At 30.3% G+C, this 20,901-nt stretch overlaps 1 protein-coding gene across 2 annotated transcripts in view; it reads left to right on the top strand.

The window, feature by feature from the left end:
• Nucleotides 1–20,901, top strand: part of LOC106678625 (rho guanine nucleotide exchange factor 12) — a gene marked incomplete at its 5' end in the record, with an annotated part of 168,514 nt that overhangs the window by 63,450 nt on the left and 84,163 nt on the right. The window contains 7 exon segments of one of the 2 annotated variants that reach the window (XM_067050934.1): nt 3,145–3,228; nt 3,664–3,833; nt 4,871–5,097; nt 6,023–6,216; nt 8,240–8,471; nt 8,811–9,027; nt 12,295–12,382. In XM_067050934.1, coding sequence (XP_066907035.1) covers nt 3,145–3,228; nt 3,664–3,833; nt 4,871–5,097; nt 6,023–6,216; nt 8,240–8,471; nt 8,811–9,027; nt 12,295–12,382 — 1,212 coding nt within the window. 2 annotated transcript variants of the gene reach the window in all.

Genomic DNA, 20,901 nt, shown 5'->3' with positions numbered 1-20,901 from the left:
TAATTTATCGCGGACAGTTGATGCTGATTACCACGTCCTAACATGTAGGTAATGGATTGCTGGAGAATTCTTGAGCCAATTCGTAGAGTTAGTTCCATTTATGGAGTGAGTGCTGAGCTATTCCAGAAAAGAGGGTGGTAGCTTACTCAACTGAATCTCTTGAGTTCTTTCTCTACATCTGTTTCAAAAAGATTTTCATCTTAGTTTTGTCAATTTTTTTTTCGTAATTTCTAAACTTTAGTTGAATTAAATGACTGCTCCTTTGAAATGAGAGCCAAACTAGATAAAAAGATCAAATGCTTTTCTTTTCTTTTTTTGTGTTTATTTAATACCAGAAGGGCACATGGTTGATATAACAGTTACTTTTTTTTTTAAATTATTGATTATGGGGAGTTATAATCTTGTACTAAAGACACCCCTAACTATTTATAATGTTATAAATAATTTTTAAAAAATTAGATAAAAATAATAATTTTTAGTAAGAGAGAAAAGTAAAGTTAATAACTAAAATAACGACATTAGTAGACCTAACAGAATAAACAATCGCCCTCTAATGTGGAAAAACTAGTTAATCTGAAAAAAGGACGATAAGGAAAAAAAATTATAAATAAAATAGAAGTAATGTCAATAATAGCATTGATAAATATAGAATTTATAACAGGAAGTCCTGTAGCAGCCTGGGCTCCAGTCTTCGGGTTGAGGTTGGGTGTCCTAAGTTTTAGGTTACTGCTGCTGTAACTGTTGTTAATTGGAAGTAGAACTTCAGGAACCTTTTTTTTTTTTTAATCCTCTATTGACTCCATTTGTAATTCCCGGTGCAATTGGCTATTAAATGCTAGATTGGCCGGAGTCTGTCTAATGAATAAACGTATTGTTATTCCGCTAGTATGAGTGACAAAACAAGCCCAAAATATTGTGAACCAAATTTAGATCAATATCCGAATGTAGTTGATACGGTATCAATAAGTTATAAAATTGAACTCAGTTACTTTCTGATCCAATTTCTAAAAAGTACGGTTTTGTCCACTCCTTAAACACTCCAATGAGATTAGTAAAGCCAAATTAAGAGATCGAAAAAAACGGTTATCGTTTCATATATGTCTTGTTCTGACGTAGTAACTTCTAAGTATATTATCTCATAATATTAGATTTATTGCGGTTTCGAGTTGTTTTGTCTCCGTTCCGCTTATCTTTCTCTTAACCGAATATTTTTTGTGATATTCTCAAATGTTATGTTACTTCCTGTTACTTCCTTGAGCGTTCACTTATCAGACCAGTAAATAATCCTCGCACAAAAAAAAAATTCTATTGGATTTTCAAGATCATATTTTTGATATGTAACGTTTTTATATTTTCATAGAAATGCACGCTTAAGCACACTCAGTGGCCTAAAATGTTTTTGTTTGTTTGTTGTGTGTGTCCAACCTATTTCAAAAACTAAATGTTGTGCAACTCTGTAATTACGTATTTAAGGTTAGTATGCCCTTGTGATGTTACAGAAACCTTTTCCCTAAAATCTACTTAACTGGAAATGTACTTATTTACTTATATAGAATTTATTGTATAATATATTATATATTTATCATAGGTTTTAAGTTTTTTCGAAAATGGATCTATCTCTTTGCATAAATCTCTTTAACAGCTGATTTCAGTTTTTCTATTCCTAAACAGATACATTAACACCTCCGTATTTTATTTTTTAATTATACTATTGATATCATGAGCGTCATTGATCAGAATCTAATAATTGATTCTTCATCATTCATTCTAATCTGTTTTTGAAAAATTATTTTTTATGACAGTTCGGTCTAGTTTTTCAAAACAAACAGAACCGTTCTACTGTGATGTAGATTTAGCATTCCTCGGGCCAGTTGCCAGTTTCAGTTACGCATTTCATATCTTAATAACTATAATCCCCTTTCGGATTCCGTCCAGTGAAAGAAAATATTTTGCTTATTTCTGAGTTAAAACACCTTCTCTATCCTTTAACCATGTAAACACACACGATCCTTTCCATTACTCGATTCATGTTTAATTTTATATTTATTCTTTTAAGTTAGCAAAGTACAGGATATGATCAGGAAGTGGTAATTCCAAAATCCCCCTAGTATCAATTATTACCCAATAATAAAATATAAACACACCACTGTAATGAATAACGCTCCTTATAGCGCGGTTAGAAAAAAGTATCCTGATGTAATCTGGAGGAAGGAAGACATAATAAAGTAGAATGTTTGAATTTTTTTAATTTCACAGAAATAGATTCCCACTTTACTAGGTAGATGAGATAGCGAATCACGAACTCAATATTCTACTTCTCCCATATCATCATAGCAACTTTGATCCAATGAAATTGATGCGGTCTCAAATCAAAGAGCTTGTGGCTGAAAGTAGTACAAGTTTTTTTAATTTTTTTTTTTCAAAATTAGTGATATTCCTTGAAAGAAGGTAAAATTAATGCAATCATATTTGAAGAATGGGCTTAACTTGTCAATGAAACACGCAGTACGGAGTTTTTCTTTGCTAGAAAGAATAATTGAAGAAGAGGTTGAAAAAATTATATCATTGGCCAGTAATAAGACTTTTGATTCTGACGAATTAAAAACTAATGAAGATATATTATGCAATTTTGTCCGCTAAGGAAACGAAATTTTACAAATTAGATCCATGTGTTAAAAAAACAACCTTTTTTTCATTTATCAATAAAAAAAACCTTGTCTCAGAGTAATTTTACTTATACCATCATGTTTCGGAAAGAACATTGAGAGTCTACGATATTTCTCACAGGACCAGCTGTACTTGTTCTGCTCGAGGGTCAGGAGGTACAACAATTTGTTTCTTGATGGAAATAAGGTGAACAGACAATCTACTAATATGTTGGGAGGTTCTACATTAAAACTTAAAAAACCTTCCATTTACGTCTTTTTAAAACACGATAATGTTTTGCTGTAATTAATGTACAAATAAATGGTTATGTATGTACAAATAAATATAAATATCAATATTCTATGAAATAAAAATGTTCAAAAACTAAGATTATAAATGTAATCATCCTTTTTAGTAATAATTTTATGCTAGTTATTATTATTTTCTTAAATTTGTTTTCCACTGTCACTGAACTTAATATTTATTTCTCTGTTGCAGTGAGGTGGAAACTGATGTCCAGTCATTTTCCTTTAATCCTCCTCCGAATTCCGGAAGTTCTTCTAATTCTAGTCTTTCTACCAGGTAAATAAATATTAATAATGTATATCAAAGCAAAACATTTATTGTTGTGTTTTTCAAATAATATTAACATAAATATTTTAGAATGCAATATTTATTATAATATTTTTCATATCTATTATACAGTTTTATCTATATGAAATTATAAATGTTTAACCATAAGTTTGTGTAGGAGTTACCATTTCAACCTTCACTTCCTTGCATCAATAATAAATTAGATTTCTGGAATACTCTTCAAAACATTATAATTTTTTGTTTTTATTTTTATTTTTATTCAGGGTTTTGTAAAGGAATTGTTGAAAAGTTTCTACTTCCTTCCAATTACATAAATTATTAATTTCTTTTGTTTTAAAAACTATCTTTAGATTCATGCTTGGTTCTTGTACTATTTTAACAGAATGAATACAAAATGTAAATTCATTTTTTTTTTTTAAGAAGCCTGGAGAGCCCAAGCAACTCGACTGAGGCTGTCGCTTGTCAACAGCAACAGCCATGGGATAGTGACATAGAGTCAGACCCAGTCCCACCAGAATGGACAGCATCCATTCCAGAGGAGGTTAGGGAGAAAATGACTGAAGATGAACGCAAAAGACAAGAAATTATTAATGGTGAGCATGTTATTTAAAGTTATTGTAGCAAATAATGTTTCTTTTTTTATTTATTGAATTTTTATTACTCTATACCTGATTATTTTTGACACATTGGAGGAGGAGGGTATCTATAGGTTACCATCCTATTCTAACCATGGTGGGAGGTAGGTGGGTCAAGCTGTCATTATGTGGGGTCGCCACGAAATAATAATAAATAAATAAATAAAAAATTTAACCTCCACAGGCTGGATTAAAACTGCCACCACTGTAGTTCCGAGATTGCTAAGACCGACTCCTCAACTCCCTCGGCCACTAGGGGGCCCATTTATTGAATTATACAGTTTTAAGATTTTTCTAACTCCTTACAAAATGTTTTAATTCTGATTTCATTTCTTGGTAATTTTGGATTTTTATTTTACCTCATTTTGCCTAGATGTAGGTTAGTAGTATAATTCTTGGCCTGATATGATGGTTTGGTTCCAGTAGTACCTTAATATTTCTCAATTAGGTAATAATCTATGGGCAGTTGTTACAATACACATTGGAGGCGCCCAGAACTTGTAGTTTTATAGCCAAAGATTCATGAGCAATCTTTATGTGTACCATCTATTGTCATCCTCATTTGATTGATAAGATGTAATGTATTGTATAGACTTCTACAGATTGAATCTTCTGACCTATTTGACTATCACCTGTTTATCAATAGCACATGAATCATCCTTCGGTTTTATAAAACAATATACCTTTGTCCAACCAAATAAAGAGCATATTATAGTTTACTTCTGGTTGATAGACCACTACTATTAAACTGTTTGTGTGATATTTTTTTGGAATGCATTCTTTATACCCTTAGGTAGTAAGAAATTGAAATAAAATGAACACAAATCAACTTTGCATTGCTGGTGAAAATTATGATTGTCTATATGTACCACACTGACTGTTATTGCTGCTATTGTTATTCCAAATCTATAATATATTTATTTGATCATATTTATAAATATCTAAATATATTTGTGATTTTATTTTATTGTTAATTTAATTTTTATCTATTTCAGAACTTTTTTATACTGAAAAATCACATGTACGAGGGCTTAAAGTTTTAGAAAGGATATTTTATAGACCAATGAAAGAAAAAGAAATTCTTAACCCAGAGCAGTTGAATTTATTGTTTGCAAATCTTGAAGAAATGGTTCAGATACATTCTACTTTCAATAATAATATGAAAACCTTGAGGAATGAAAACCCTGTTATCGGGGATATCAGTCAGCTGCTTCTGAATATGGTCAGTATTTTTTTAAATGAATTATTTGGTTTCCTTAGAACATCTACTTATACTAATGTTTAAAATCCTAAAAAATTGTAATAAAATAAATAAAAATATTACATAAGAATTAATTTTTAGATAATTTTAAATAATGGCAACATCAAATTTCTTCTCAAATGATATTAGTAATATCAGAAACTACAAACAGTCTTAAGACAAACGAGATTATTAAAAGATTCGTTCTTTTATAGAGCCTTATACTGTAATATACAACATGTACTGCACTGTAGGGAACTTAAGAAAATAAAAGAATTTATGTACAAAATGTTTATTGAGACTGCGTTTTAGGACAGACTAACAGATATTTTGAATAATTTAATAAAATGATTAATTAACAATTTGAAACTTCCTCTTTATTCATTTTGTCCCTATAAATTCTTGTTAATATATATGAATACTGTGGAGCCTTATAAATTTCATTCTATACTAGCTTTTTCTCCCATACACATAAGATGTGTGATAGCAATTGTAATGAGTAATTTCTATAACACTCAATAGTACTTTATACTTCATTATTAAAAGAATATAAATACTTTCTAAATAAAGGAATAAAAAAAAGAAAGAAATAAAACAAAAAATATGAAGTAAGACAATTAATTTATTCAGAAGTTGTTATTATTATTATTTGGAAATAAAAATGACTAAAAGTTAATAAAATAGATAAAGATAAGAGAAAATTTAAAGGATAAAAGAATATTTAAAAAAATATACATACATACATTTACCATAAATCATTGTAAAATTATAATTGTGCTTGTTTAATTTTAATTAATGGCTTTGAGCATTAAAATTTTGTTTTCTTTCTTTCTTTGTGTATTTTTTAAGTCTTAAGCTTTTAATGGAATAGGATAATGTTATAAAATAATTCAATATTGTTTTACAGTTTGATGGAACAGCTGGTGAGAATTTTCAAAAAGCTGCTGCCATGTTTTGTGCCCAACAGCACAGTTCTTTAGAACTTCTTAAGGAAAAGAGGAAAAAAGATCAAAAATTTCATAATTTTTTAAATGAGGCTGAAATGAACTCAGTATGTCGACGGCTTCAATTAAAAGATATTCTTCCTACTGGTTGGCAAAGGTATTTATCAGTGGTGAATTTCCGCCTTAGTTTTTAATAAACTTTAAAATATTTTTATTACTTTAATATTTAGTTTTCCCATCTTGAGATTCTTAATAGAAAAACAAGTTTTGCAAAATGGCACCTTACATGATACTTTAATTTTTATTTTACTCCTTGCACCATATCAATATTTTTTTTTTTTTTTCGGCCAAGACTCCCTTTGGAGTCATATACTGCCTAACCATGGTTGGGGGTCAAAGTTTTTCATTTTGTGGGACCACCACTCAATGAAAAAAGTCTACGCCCTAGGCCGGATTCAAACCAGCACCGCCAATAGACATGAAATTGGTAAGACTGTGTCTTAACCACTGAGCTATGGGCGGCCCATCAATATTTTTTAATTCTTAAGCAATGAAAGAAAATTTCTAAAGAAAAGAATGGAAAAAAATCTTTGTTTCATCACCTATTAAACAGCATTTTCATTGTTTAAACATTAGTTCATAGCACATCGCCCATTAAGACTGGAGCAGACCCTCCATCTGTTACATACTATTTTACTTCCTTTGGTGGAGTAAGGCGAGCTGGTTCAGTCTCAATAGGCGCAATCCTTCTAACTTGACAGTTAAAAAGCTAATCTTACATGTTGAAATATGACTAAATTGATCAATAAAATTTATTAGTGATATTATTATGTTACTTTTATAAATTTTTCTGCCAGTTCTTTCGATTAATTCAACACAATATAACATTGAATAATTTAAAAAAATAAAAATTAATCCTTTACTTTTTTCTTTTGTGAAGTTTAATATGTGCAAGTTTTCATAGAAACCTATTATATCTTTATCTTATCTCTAATACCTATAAGGTCCCAAGTAAATATTTTTTTATTTCTGACTGTGTTTAGTCTAAATTGCACAAATAGATGTATTCTAAATAAAAAAAATTATCAATGGATTTAGCATGAATGTCAGTTAGAGGTGACGATAAGCACTGATGCACAATATTGAAATGCAGATCAAGGCTCTAATTTACAATATGTTAATCATAAAGACATGTATTTTGTTGCAATGCATATTTGATTGAAATAAATTGTAAATTTAATGTTTTTTCTAACCTTTTTCATTCCATTATTAGAGTAAAACAAAAGTGTAAATCATGCAAGTTACTGAAACCTCAGAACTCGTTCAACGAGTAAAATTTTGGCAACTAACCAATTCTTATTTATTTTGAGATTAAACAATAGTTCAAGTAATAAAGGTATCCGGGTGCACTGGAGTAGCTAAAGATATCCAGTTATTTTTAACACTCAAAATTGTGTCACTGGTAGATGACAGTAGGTACTGGAGGGTTAATATAGAAAAAAAAATAGATAACATTCCTTCACTAATTTATTGATTACTAAATCTCAATGATATGACAACTTATTTGAAAGAAAATTAAATTATCTTAAAAATCAAATCAAAAATCATCTAAATTAGTCCAATATTGACAAGATATAGTGAATCTAATAACAGTTGAAATAAATTTGGAAAGTTTATGCATCTCACATGGGCAGCTGTATGTGATCTTCAGATATGTTCTCATTTATTCATTCATTACCATACAGAAAAACAAAAAATATTCTGAATCCAAAAGAACTTTGAGAAACAAAATTAAACCAAACATGTTCTTTCTTTCATTGGAATCGGAAAGATCTTATAGAAGACTATACAAACTAATTCTTGGGCAACAGCCATTATTGTGTATTCCCTACCTAATTTTTAAAAATTCATGTTTTAAATTTTAAAAGTGGTCCGTTGCCTTTCTGGGAACTATTTAAAAAATCACAATTGTTGCACCTACCCTTGTTCTGATACTCTGGTTATAGAAATTGCCCATTGCAGTAGATGCTGTTTTGCCTCACACCTCGGTTACAAAATATTTAAAAAAGTGTAATATGATTAACCATAATTTTTTTTTTTATGGTGATGGGCATGAATGAAAATCTCATATACTTTAAGGATGATCCAACTTACATTAATCTATTTCATTTTGTGCTTAGGTTAACAAAATATCCTTTGTTACTGGAAAATTTGGTTAAGTACTCAAAAGGCTGTGATTCTGAAGAAGTTAATAGGCTACAGAGGGCACTTGAAAGGAGCAAAGAGGTTCTGAACCATGTTGACTCTGCTATTAAGGAGGCGGAAAACCATAATCGGTTGTTGGAAATACAACGCCGACTAGATACCTCGTCTTATGATAGAACAGACCATCCTACCTCGACTGAGTTCAAGGTAGTTTTAGAAAACAATATTTAAATTAATTTTCAGTTTAGCTAATAAATTATTATCAAATATTTTTGATTGCAAAATTCACTTGTTACAAAAGCTTTTCAATAAAATATTGTTTATTTTACCATTAAATATTTTTTTTTTCTTTAACTTTATTAATAAATTTAAATCTGTCTATTAAATCAAGAAAATTATATTTAATCTTTGAATTAAATAGAATTGAATTTAAGAGTAAAGCATTATAATAAATGTAATAGTTATTGCATTCTCTTATCATTATTGTTAAGTGAATCCTTAATTTTATCTTATATTTAGGTGGTATATTTTTTATTTCTATTTCAGAATTTGGACTTGACGAAACACCGCCTCTTATATGAAGGGTCTTTATTTTTACGAATTCAGAACCGGCAGAAACTCATAGATCTCCATGTTCTTCTATTAGAAGATGCAATAATCCTTCTTCAAAAGCAAGATGAAAAGTTTGTTCTGAAATTCTATAGTCAATCATTAAGTCCAATAATAAAAATATCCACTGTTCTAGTCAGGCCTAATGCAGTTGGTAAGAAATTATTCAATTTTTTTAAAAATTTCTTTGCATAATTGATAATTAAGTAAACACTAGTAATTATAAAGCCAAATTTCTTTGTTTTCAAATATATTTTAGTTTTTCTCCTTTTCGAATTGATTTTTCTTAACAGAGGAATAAAACAGAGACTCCTATTTAATTTAAAAAAATTTCTCAGGAAAATCTATTGTAATTACATTTAATGTTTTAATGGTTTATTATCGAAATGAGAAAAATCATTAGTGGTTTACATTAAAATATTTATCTTTACTTTGTTGTATAAACAAAAATTACAAGACAATATAATAATAATATTTAATATTTAGAAATGAACAAATCACTTACTTGGTCATTACAAAACAGTTTTTGTGCTCTTAAAATAAGTTTTATTTAAATTTCTCTATTAAATCTACTTATTAAAACTAGTCCTTAAAGTACCGGGGGTACCATGGCTATACCTCATGTCTTAAGATCTCAAATTTTGTACACATTTTTTTTTTACCAATAGGATTTACTATCTTTTCAAAATCGTATTACAAATATTTAAAATGTTAAAATATTTTAAAAAGGAGGTTTTAAAATCTCCCGCTACAATAGAAGGGCAGAATTATGTGTTTGTAAAACCTCCTACTTCAACTGATTTTGTTAGTATGAAACTAAGGAGGAGGTTTTGCTGTGGCAACTATGATATAGGCTATCATTGTCAATTACTTTAACCCGTCTTTCTGCCAGAAGTAAAATTTGGTGGATAAAAATTGGATACTATAGTCCTTTTAAGCTCAAATTGTTTCAAAACATTCATGGAATATTTCTTAGCAATTGGAGCCATCAAAATTAAAAATCAGTTGAACCTTTCATTCAAAACATGGTTTCAAAGTTACAGATAAATATACTTAACTCATTTGATACAATGGTTTTTCAGTATTTTGAGCTCAAATTGTTTCCAAATATTCATTATATGTTACCAAGTGATTTGAGTCATCAAAATTAAAAATCCATTTAGCAGTTTTCTCAAAAATTATTACATACTTACTAACCAGGAGATTATAAGATACTCCTAAACACATTATCCTACTTTTGGTTGCACCAGTAGTTTTGTGGTTGAAGGCATAGATCTAAATGTATATTTTGATTTTTCTGATTGCTGTGCTAAGTTAGGGACCACCACACTGTCCTAGTATGATGAGTCAGGGGAAGGAACCGGGTAAATCACCCTTTTTTGCAATTTGTGTTATTGGTATCAATTGACTCACTCTGAAAATCTGGATTTTTCTAGAAAGTTAGAATGTAAAAAAGTCAATCCATAAAATCTTAAAATTCATTGATCCATCCAAATCCATTGATGCCACCAATTTATTATTAAAAAAAGTACCTCACCTGGTTCTTTTCCCTGGCTTTTCAAATAAGGACACGGAAGTTTAAAGGTGATGGTAAAAAGTTGAAAACAAATCACTATCAATAAACTAGTACTAGTTTTACAAATAACATTTGTGCTTTTCTGAGAACTTATTTAATGAAAAGCGAATGTGGCTAAGCTTTCAAGTTGGAGGTATAAGGGTACAGGAGACTACATTTAGGAATACTGAAACTATGCTTTGTGTATAACATCAATCAATAAATAATAACTATTTATATTTAATTCATTGCTGTATTGCATGTTAGTAGTAGTAGTAGTAATTTTTTTCGAATAAATAATAAAAATACAAAATTCTGAGGCTCTGCTATCAGTCACACTCTTGCAGCCCAATTATCTCAATTTTCATTGATTCAGCTCTTCAAATTTAAAAATGAAATTGTGTACTTGATGAACTTGTAATAGCTGTTAAAAAGAAATTGAATTACAGTAGATCCTCTCTAATCTGACACTTGCCACTATGAAACCTCCACTAGTCCAAAACATGTTTTCATAGGCTAAGGGAAGAGGACTTAATTTTGAATTGATTTTAATGCTCAGAGATATTCAAGGCATAGTAATAAGTAGTAGTTTTAAAACAAAAACCAAAAATAAATGATTATTTCTAATCTTAAATTTCCTTGTTGATTTATGTGTCTTTCGACATGATGGGCTGTCATGCTGTGTGAATTATTTTTCAATAGTTGGCAACACTGAGGTGTAGTAGGGATCTCCATTGCTCGTGTTCAGGAGGCCCCTATCAGCAACAAAACTCATCTCATTGTGTCCATTTCTATGAAATACATCTATAAGAAATCCTGCCAAATGTGAGGTGCACACTTTCATAAGGTTCTTTGTCACTAAAGTAAAAACTGTTGCTGAAATTTTTGCACGGATCAAGAATGTTTATGGCAAAGATGCTATAAACTGAACGAATGTATTTAAGTGGTGCCACTGGAAGAATGAATATTCATGATAGGCAAAGGAGTGGAAGACCTTCAATTGTAATCCATGAGTTGGTGCAAAAAATCAAGGAAACTGTTCATGAAGACCAACATTCGACACTGTATAAAATGGCTGCAATGTTTCCAAAGCTTTGTTACATGAAAAAATTACTAAAACGCTGAGATATCGAATATTATGCTCCAGATTTGTTCTAAAACAACTGACAGATAAGCACTAATTGAATCGGGCCACTTGCATTCATGTGTTCCTGGAACGATTTGCATTGGGGGAAAGGTAAGGATTCTCTGAGCTCCATTGTGACTGTTAATGAAACATGTGTGGTTTATTGCACCCCTGAGACAAAACGATAGTCATTGCAGTTCATTTTGATCCATTTTTTGCCTCAGTGGGAGATGATTACTGCAGCATGATACTGTGAATCTACAAAAGCTCAAGAGTGTAATTTAAAACAAACGGAAGGTAATGTTGAGAATAGGATGGTTTTGTTACTCGATAACACTCACCCACACATGGCCAGCGCCACCAAGATGCTTTTGATGTAGTTTATTTTTGAACATTTTAAAGCACTTTGCTTACTCCTTTGACTTTGGACCTTCAGATTTTTAATTTTTCAACTTCCTGAAGACTCACATGGGGGTAAACAAATTTTGAGTTGCTATTGTTGCTATAGTTGTAGGTGTCAGGGCTCTTAGGTGTCTGATTAGAGTCTACTGTAGTGAAAAAATTAATTTGAAATCTTAAAAAAAACTAAATATTACTTTCCTAATATGAACAATACTAGTTTGTTTTTTTCCAAACTAATATTAATTACCAGATTAAAATAATGTTTTAATTTTGGAAAAAATCAATAAAACATTCTCCAGTAAGGTTGTTTTGTGTCAATAATTTTTTTTTTTTCTTAGATAAAAAGGCACTTTTCCTTGTGAATACGTCGCATAATGAAGCCCAGATCTATGACTTTGTTGCTAACTCAAACTCAGATAAGAGGAGGTAAGTTATTTCATATTGATATAACCAGACTAACCCTTTTCTTTTCTTGTTGTTTTTTTCTGTAAATCCTAATGAGATATTTATTATATCAATTTAAAAATAAAATGATGTCAACTGATTCCAGTAGCTTAACACACAATTCTTTGATGTAGCAATCTATTTTTATGCACACAGATTTAAAATATTGTAATGTAGCTTTCAACTTTTTGTCCCTCTTTGATATATTTTTAAAGTTTCCATTTTCTAAATAAATCAAATCTGTTTTACTTTTTCTTTAACATGACATTGTTGGTTAACTTTATCTTCTTCTTAAGTGAAAAATCTAAATTCATTGTTTTTCTTACTTATATATGAAATTTATTTAAGGTGAATGTAAATTTAAAGGCAAAATTATTTCAACATTTCCAATAAACAACCAAAACACTCTAGGTTTCAGCTAATATGCCATCATTCATGAACAAAAATTTGTCAGTTGCAAATTCCAGTACATGCTGATAGATTCAAACTTACAAGGTATATGAGGTTATGAATGTAAGCCATCTTGAAACACTTCAGAACCTATTTTGAAACCCATTCTTATTTAAAATTTTATAAACATACTAGTTGGAGGGACCACTCCAAGGACAGTTTTAACCGCTGATAATGTAAACATAACATCTCTTTATTTATTTCACTTTGACTCGGTAAAAAAAAACATGGGAAAAATATTGCTGCAAACAATAGCTGCAAAGATATAATTAAATATAGGTCCTGTTATAGAAAGGCTTTTAACCTTCAATATTTTTGTAGTTAGTGGCATAAAAATATGAAAGTTAAATAATTACATTATTTAGTTCATATTAATAATTTTCTTATAAACAGAATTGTAAAATATTTTTAGTTGGTTAAAATACTTTTTGGGATTGTCTAATAGTGTTAAAAATTAAACTCCGGGTTAGGACAGGTTTAGCTCTTTTTATGAGAAAGTACGGTTGCTATGACAATGATTATGTATGTATGCAAGGTTTTTATTATATAGTGTTTCATCACATTTGGCATATAAAACAATATTTTTAAACTTTAAATTTATGGTTTGGTGAAATTAATAAATTTTTGCTGTGTTGTATAGTATCATTTTTAGAGAAAGTTTTTCAAATACATTTTAAAGTACAAAATTCATATCTTTATCATCATTTTTTTCATTATTCTTTTCTAAAATCTTTTTAGTTATAATAAAATAAGATAAAGTATTTAAACCATTGTCATTTAAATTTAAAATAACATCTTTAGATAAATGGAACCTCTTAGCTTGTCTGTGATAAAATTTCGTGCTGTGAAATACAATTACAAATTATGTCTCAGTCATTTTAATTTTTATTATTCCTATTCTCGTCCATCAATTTATTTATTTATCTTATTCAGTAAATTTTATTAAAATACTTCTTGTTGTTATCTAGTTAAAAAAAAAAAAAGTATGATTTTTAAATTAGGTGTTTTTGTCATTATCATATTTCCATGGCAATCCAATAATATTGTGTATGCCACTGAATAATATATTTTATTAGTTACAAAGTGGTTTTTATGGAATCATTTTTCAATGGACAATTTTCATCTAGCTGTAATATATTCTGTAAGTGAACTTGGAGGCATAATCTGCTTTTTAAAAAATTCAAAAAATCTTTTAAGAAGAGGAATTCTTACTTAAAATAATATAAAATTAGGATGAGTAACAGTGAAGAAAATGAAAAATGTTTATTGTGCAACAACTTCTTAAAGTGTAAAAATGATCAAATGGCAAAAAAAAGTATATTGACAGAATTTCCTCCAAAAAATACATTTTAAGAATGGTCTTTATAAATAATGGTATATATCAAATTTATTGATCATAAATCTAGTTTAGACATCATAGGTATCCTTTATATGCTAGGTATGTCACTAAACTCACTGTCCCAGAATAAAGTATTGTTATTTTTTGTTCGCATTCTGTTATGAACATTATTGCAAAGCTTTTATTTTATTTAACATAGGATCCCATTGGTTACTACTGCTATAAGATTATAAAAGTGTAGAAAAAAAATAATCAGAAGATCGAAAAATAAAATGTAATAAAAAAAAAAAAAACTTCATATATACCATCTATAAACCTTTATCCATTGATTTAGCAACATTATCAACGGAAAAAAAGAGTTCTTGACTAGTCAACAATTCTTAATGAGAACTAGCTATTTTTATTTCTCCCACGAAAGGGCACTATTAATCTTAGGAAGATAATATCTTGTATGGCCATTTATAAAGGAAGCTGTGAAATAGAAGGAGGAATATCTAAATAAAAAAAGGAAATTGAATTGGTCCGAGATGAGGATTGAATGATGGCATGTTGACGTGTGTCACGCAAGTCCAAGTCCACCTCCTACAAAAAAGATCCGCCCTTTTTAAGCTGTCTGACAGACCTAGTGATGTCGGATGGGGATTCACTTTTTGTCCGTTGACCAGCGGCACTAGTTCTGTGTCTTAGTCATGGTGAGTATCTTGTAGTTTTTTATTTTACTACTCTTAAATTGTTTCGTAATGTAGGCGCCAGTGTATGTTGTCGGTGTGATGTTAAGTATCAATTGCGTTAGATCTGGAGCCGAGGTTAAAAAAAGTGTATCTGAAGAATGTTTTTGACCGAATGTACATCAAAGTATTTAAGGAACACGGCAACGGAAGTTCATTGTATAATAAAAAACCTTTCGCTTATTTTGAGGAAATTTCGATATCCCATGAACTATTTGACGTACAAGTGCCTGTAAGGACTCACCTTGAAGCTCGTTAAATGGAACAAAAAAGTAGTTCATAATTATCTCTATAGGAAGAATAGTTTCCTCGATATTTGCCAAAATAAATTCACAAAATGATGATTTTTCGTTATTCGGAAAATAAATATTAGCCATTAAATTACTGTTTTTAAGAAAACTTTAGATGTGTATGAGCATTCAAATCGAAAAAAGGTAAATAAACCACTTAGTTATTTATAATGAATATTTTCATAGGAATATTAGATTCCATATTTACCTAAATAAAGTAACAAAATATTGATTTTTCGTTATTTGGGAAAAAAAAAATTATTAAGTAACTGTATCTGAGGAATAGACGCCTATTAGAGTACAAAGTTCTTTTAATGCACTAAAAAGTAGTTTATAATGATTATTTTTTTCGGAGTAATAGTTTCTACAATATTTGCTAAAATAAATTAAACAAAAAATGTTGCATTTTGAAAACTGTATTTCTAGAATTATTGAACATTACTTATATTTTAGGCTCATGTTTTAGCAAATTTTCTCTTCTTGAGAAAAAATGCTATTGTCATTTATTTCATGTTGTAATTTGTTTTAAGGATATGGAAAACTGATAGAAAAATAAGCGAACGTTTCAGGTTTTTCTTGGATGAAATGAATTTCCGGTGGAGTGTTCATTAAATATTCCAAAACTTACTTTTTGAGGACATTAACTGTACCAGTAAGGTTGTAAAGGTTAAAATTGAATTAATGTCTTCAACCTAAATAAAGACAAATTTTGTAAAATATAAATTGCGTCCCATCTAATACGTTCATATTGAGAATACTTTTGGCCTGGACTATCAACAACCTTCTTCTGGTGGAACACATTTTTTGCCCTTGGCTCCCGACCTATGTGTGATCCGGCTGCTACAATGAACGTTCCACCACTCCAAATTTACGAGCCGAAAGACATAATGGCATTTTTAAGGAACATAATCCGAAAAAGTTGGGATTCAATGTGGGCTGCCGTACCATTCACCAATAAATTAAGAAATGTAAAAAAAAATACACAAAAGTGGACAAGTGCCATAAGGGGAAACAGAAGAGAAGAAGTGGTTGTTGCAAGAGTAAGAATAGGACATTCCAAATTAACTCACCTTCACTTAATCACAAAAGAGGACCAGCCTATATGCCAAACCTGTCATTCCCCATTATCAATAAAGCATATAATTGAAGAATGCCCAACATTTCGTCAAGCCTTCGAAAATAATAAAATTCCGCGTACAAGAGAATTGGCCCTTAAAGACTCAGCAGAATCCATAGACAAAATAATAAAATTTCTGAAAGAAACTCAACTTTATACTAAAATATAATCCACCAATACCGACCAGTGTAAAAAAGGAAATAGTCTACATTCAACCATCAAATGTCAAAGACAAGAAGATAGATGAAGTAAAAAGGGTGTAATAACCTAGATGTTGATCGCCCTGAATAAAAATCTAATCTAATCTATGTGTGATCCTGTCAGGCGGTGTTTCATGGAACCAGATTGGTCCGTATTTAGATGTTAAACGGTTCCTAATTTGTCCTTTATACTCATCGCCGACCTTCTTCTTTCGCCTTTGATCCAATAAAAAACCGTTATAGATTAGCTAGCTCTAAGAAAAAACAACAAACAGGGAATTATATTTAGCTTTAAAGACGAACTACTACAGTGGCTCGCAGTGTAGCCTGTTTACCGCCCTGTGTAAACTGACACTTTTCAGACGGTGTCGTTTATCTTCCTTCACGGCCTATGATATATCTACCTCCTTGGTTAGGTTCACTTAGCCATTTCTTCCCCTCTACGTACTTTAGCCACGTGATCTATCGAATCTATCTAGCTAACCAAATAAGATGATCTCATATTCCGAGAATAGCTCAGCTTGTTGATTAACACTTTCCGATTCGTTAATTATCATGTAGCCTTTTATAACTTTTGTGTAAAGTTGGCCTGTCTCACTGGTCTAAATGTATTGATGAATGTAGTAAATAAATTTTCCCTCGGAGTATTTTGTGGATTCTTCATCGAAGGTAAATGGGTTGGTTTAGAATAGAATAGAACAGAATCCTTTAACTGGAGAGTTCTATAGTACCAAGGCCCGTAAGAATCGGCACTAGCTAAATTAGAAGCTACTGAGTCATTTTCAGAATCTCGGAGAGCCGCCTGGGTACGCGGTTCTAAATGTTAATCTTTAAACACTTTAATTTTCTTCGATTTTATCATTTACAAAATCAAAGTTTGTGATCACTATTTGTTTTATCATCTTTTGTAGGCCACTTAGCCGGACTCCTCATTCCCGACTTAGGGCGAAAGGTTGTCACCCTCAATTATGCTTAGTGAAAGTATATGTACTATGAAAGTAGGTTCCTTAAAGGTGCATTATGGGTCATTTTTATTGTGCATTTGCCTTTTAAAACCTTTCAGCTGACACTTAAACATTTGAAAAAATAATTAATTAAATAGTTCTAATAGTTCTTCCCTCAGCAATTGTTTGCGGACCACTTTTCTAACTCAACTAGGTGGTGCGCAAAAGCTGAACTAGGAAAAATTGTTGAGAATCATAGTAGAATCTTACTATTACGCCAATTCAATTCGCATAAAAACTACCCTCTAACTTAATAAGGAGGGGATGCAGAGGTATGTAAAACTTTAAAACCGTGAAAAACACTGTTCAGAACGAAATTTTGAACGGAATTAACTACCCCTTTTATGGCATTTGCCCAGATAACAATACTAATATAATCTATTATTTGCGTTCAAAATAACAAAAACTAAAATAATGAACACGAAAGTGCTAGGGAGTGATTATTGCTATTTTTCCTTGCTAGATTTTGTGCTATAAAATTCTCCAAAAATGCTTATTATGATATTAAAAGAATATCCCTTTGTTTAGCTCGTCTCAAATTATTTTCATTTTACCATATTCTGGACAACTGTTCCCGAATTTACTTCATGACCTTATTTTTTTTTCTATCTCCATTTGAATTTCCACTTAGGAGGTTTTTTTTTTAAATCGAAGAGAAAAACGGTTTTAAAGTTATTCCTGGGACCTTTACTTCATGCGACGGGTGTAGAATGGCATAACAGTCAGATCCTTAGTGAAGAAATTGAGCGCTACAGATTTAGCTCTTCATTTCCATGAATGGGAATAATCTGTGAACTTTTTACTGATCCAACCAGGTCTGGATTAAGTGAGTGGAATTTCTTGGCGGGTTTGAGTCTGTTTTTGTGACAATGATCAGATAAGGTTTCGTCAAAGGTTAGCTTTAATTTATTTTTAATCGTTATTAAAGCACTTTCCAACCTGTTTTGTTAACTTCTCAAGATGTATTTTTAATTAACTCCGATTTCTGTTCTGAAGAGGACATTGGCATTACAGAATATTGGACGTTTCCACTCATGCGACTTTCCCGACAGCTTAACAATAACAAAGGCCTAACGAACCCGGAGGTTCGATGCCGGTACGACCAATCGCTCTTCACATACATCTGTCTAGAGGTGCCCGTTCAAACCCAAAGCTGCTAAATCAGTCTTGAGGTAATCCTCCCACATACTCTTCGGTCCTCTTGTAGTATATTCACCCTTCATATGTGTGTTTATTGAGATTTTAGTGATCCGTTGGTTACTAAGCCTTACAACCCCTTCCTCGTCCATCTTAAATCTACCGGGAGGACCCCCCTTAGTTCAGCATTGTGTAGACTTCTAAATTCTTCTGTTAACTCATCATTTTTCGGTCCGAATATTTTTGTAATGCTTTATTTCCAAAAAACCACTGTTCTTCTCTTAGTGTAAGAGGCCGCGTTTCGCCGTAAGAATAACTGGAAGGATAATTCCAGCTTTAAAGTTACTGGACAAAAGGCGCAGGCTAAGCAATTTTGGAATTGAAAAATAACAAGCATTTATTGCCTTTGATCTCGCTTTTATTTTCTCATTCATTTTGTTTTTTCTAACTTAAATACATAAAGCTCTCTAACTGTTCAAATGTATTTCTTCCTATTGCTGCTATATCACCGAAATCTCACCCGTTTCTACTGCTAATGATATATTTTGTTTTAGCTAACCATTTATTTGTTTTTATTCCTCCTAGCTTAGGGTGCTAAGTTCAATACGAATAAAAATATAACAAACGTTTAGGTTAATTATTTATAATTAATACTAATATAAGAAAATGATAATTTACTCATTTACTTATATGTATTTACTGATTTGTGTTCTTCACTCACCGCACCAGATTCTCCTCATATGTATATATTTATTATCCACGGTCAACAATCTTCTCATCATTAAAAAAATATATTGTTGTATAAAATTAGTTTATATCTATGATTGTATCATTAAATATATAATAAGAGATCTTATAGTCTTTATGGCTTAGCAAAATGTTACATCTTAAGCTTCAGCTATTTACCTCTAATATAGATGTTACTGTGTCAAACAATTCACATTGCAATTGTTACTAGGTAATAACTTACTTACAATTGAATTTTACATATTTTTGAGGAAACATGAAATTATTATTGCTTTATCTCGAGTATTACAGGTATAAGTTTCATAGTGGTTTCAAAAATTAGATGATTTAAATTAAATTAAAAAGCAGATTATATATTTTCTATTTAACAAATGCTTCCGAAAATATTTGAAAAATCAGGATCAAGTTTGTAGGTTTTTTCAAGATGAAGTGATTGGAGGAATAAGAAAACTTTAAGTTTTCAATATTGGGACAGCCCAAACAACATATCAAAAAACGACACCCTATTTTTTTATATCCAATTATGACAATTTAATTGGATTATTTTCTTCACTGATTAGATAATTTAAACGATAATGTGGATGGAAATATTTTTTTTAAAAAACGTCAATTTTGTTTTCATATTTAATAAATGGTTAATTGCTTTAGGAAAAATAATTAATCCACAATAATTAACGTGATTTACTACTCTCTGATTTTATATTGTTGTATTATGTTCTATCTCAGGTAGAAAGTATTTTATTGGATGATTGCCTCCTACAGGGAACAATATCCTTGGCTTATATCCTGCCTTGATTGTGTTTCCTCGGGTAATTCGATGTATTTTCTCTCTCTCCCCGTATACGGTCAGTTCTTTCTTGTTAAAGATGAAGTAAGTTATTGCTTAAATATTTTTATGCGTTATGGATGTTCTTATATAAGTATATTTATACCGATTATTTAAAAAAAAAAAAAGCAAAACGAATTTAAGCATAATTTAAAAATTAAATATTAAATTGAAATTATCGTACTGTATATCTTGAGGGGTTTCAGAAACTCTGTATTTCCTATGAATCGTGTGCTGAGTAAAAAACTGAACAAGACTTATCAGTTTTTATATTTATTCTATGAAGTCTAGCGTCGGAGGTTTTTCTTTAAAGCGAAGTATTGTCCTCCTACTGCTTACTGTTGCCATTTTTTCCTTTCCTAGAAGGTTTTCGCTGCCTGGTAAATAAATCTCTTCTTTGTTGAGCCAATGTCGGGATAACTGGAAAATCCCTTTCCAGCTATGCTCTGAATTTAAAGCCCCATCTTTTCCCGCCACGGAATGGTGCTTTATAATGTTTAAGAACCTTCTTACAGTTTTTTACTTATCTTCAACACAAGAGTAACCCTATTTTAAAAAGATATTTTTTGAAAAATACTACATTCCTCTCGTTGTACTCTTTCAATAGAGGAAAAGGCTTCTTTACTTGTTCTTAATTGTTTATATTTTTTTAATAATACGTTA

This window comes from Halyomorpha halys, unplaced genomic scaffold (genome assembly GCF_000696795.3).
Source record: "Halyomorpha halys isolate HHAL.00 unplaced genomic scaffold, Hhal_1.1 Scaffold150.1, whole genome shotgun sequence".
In the NCBI taxonomy this organism is placed as follows: Eukaryota; Metazoa; Arthropoda; class Insecta; order Hemiptera; family Pentatomidae; genus Halyomorpha; species Halyomorpha halys.
This window is presented reverse-complemented; position numbering and strand designations above follow the sequence as displayed.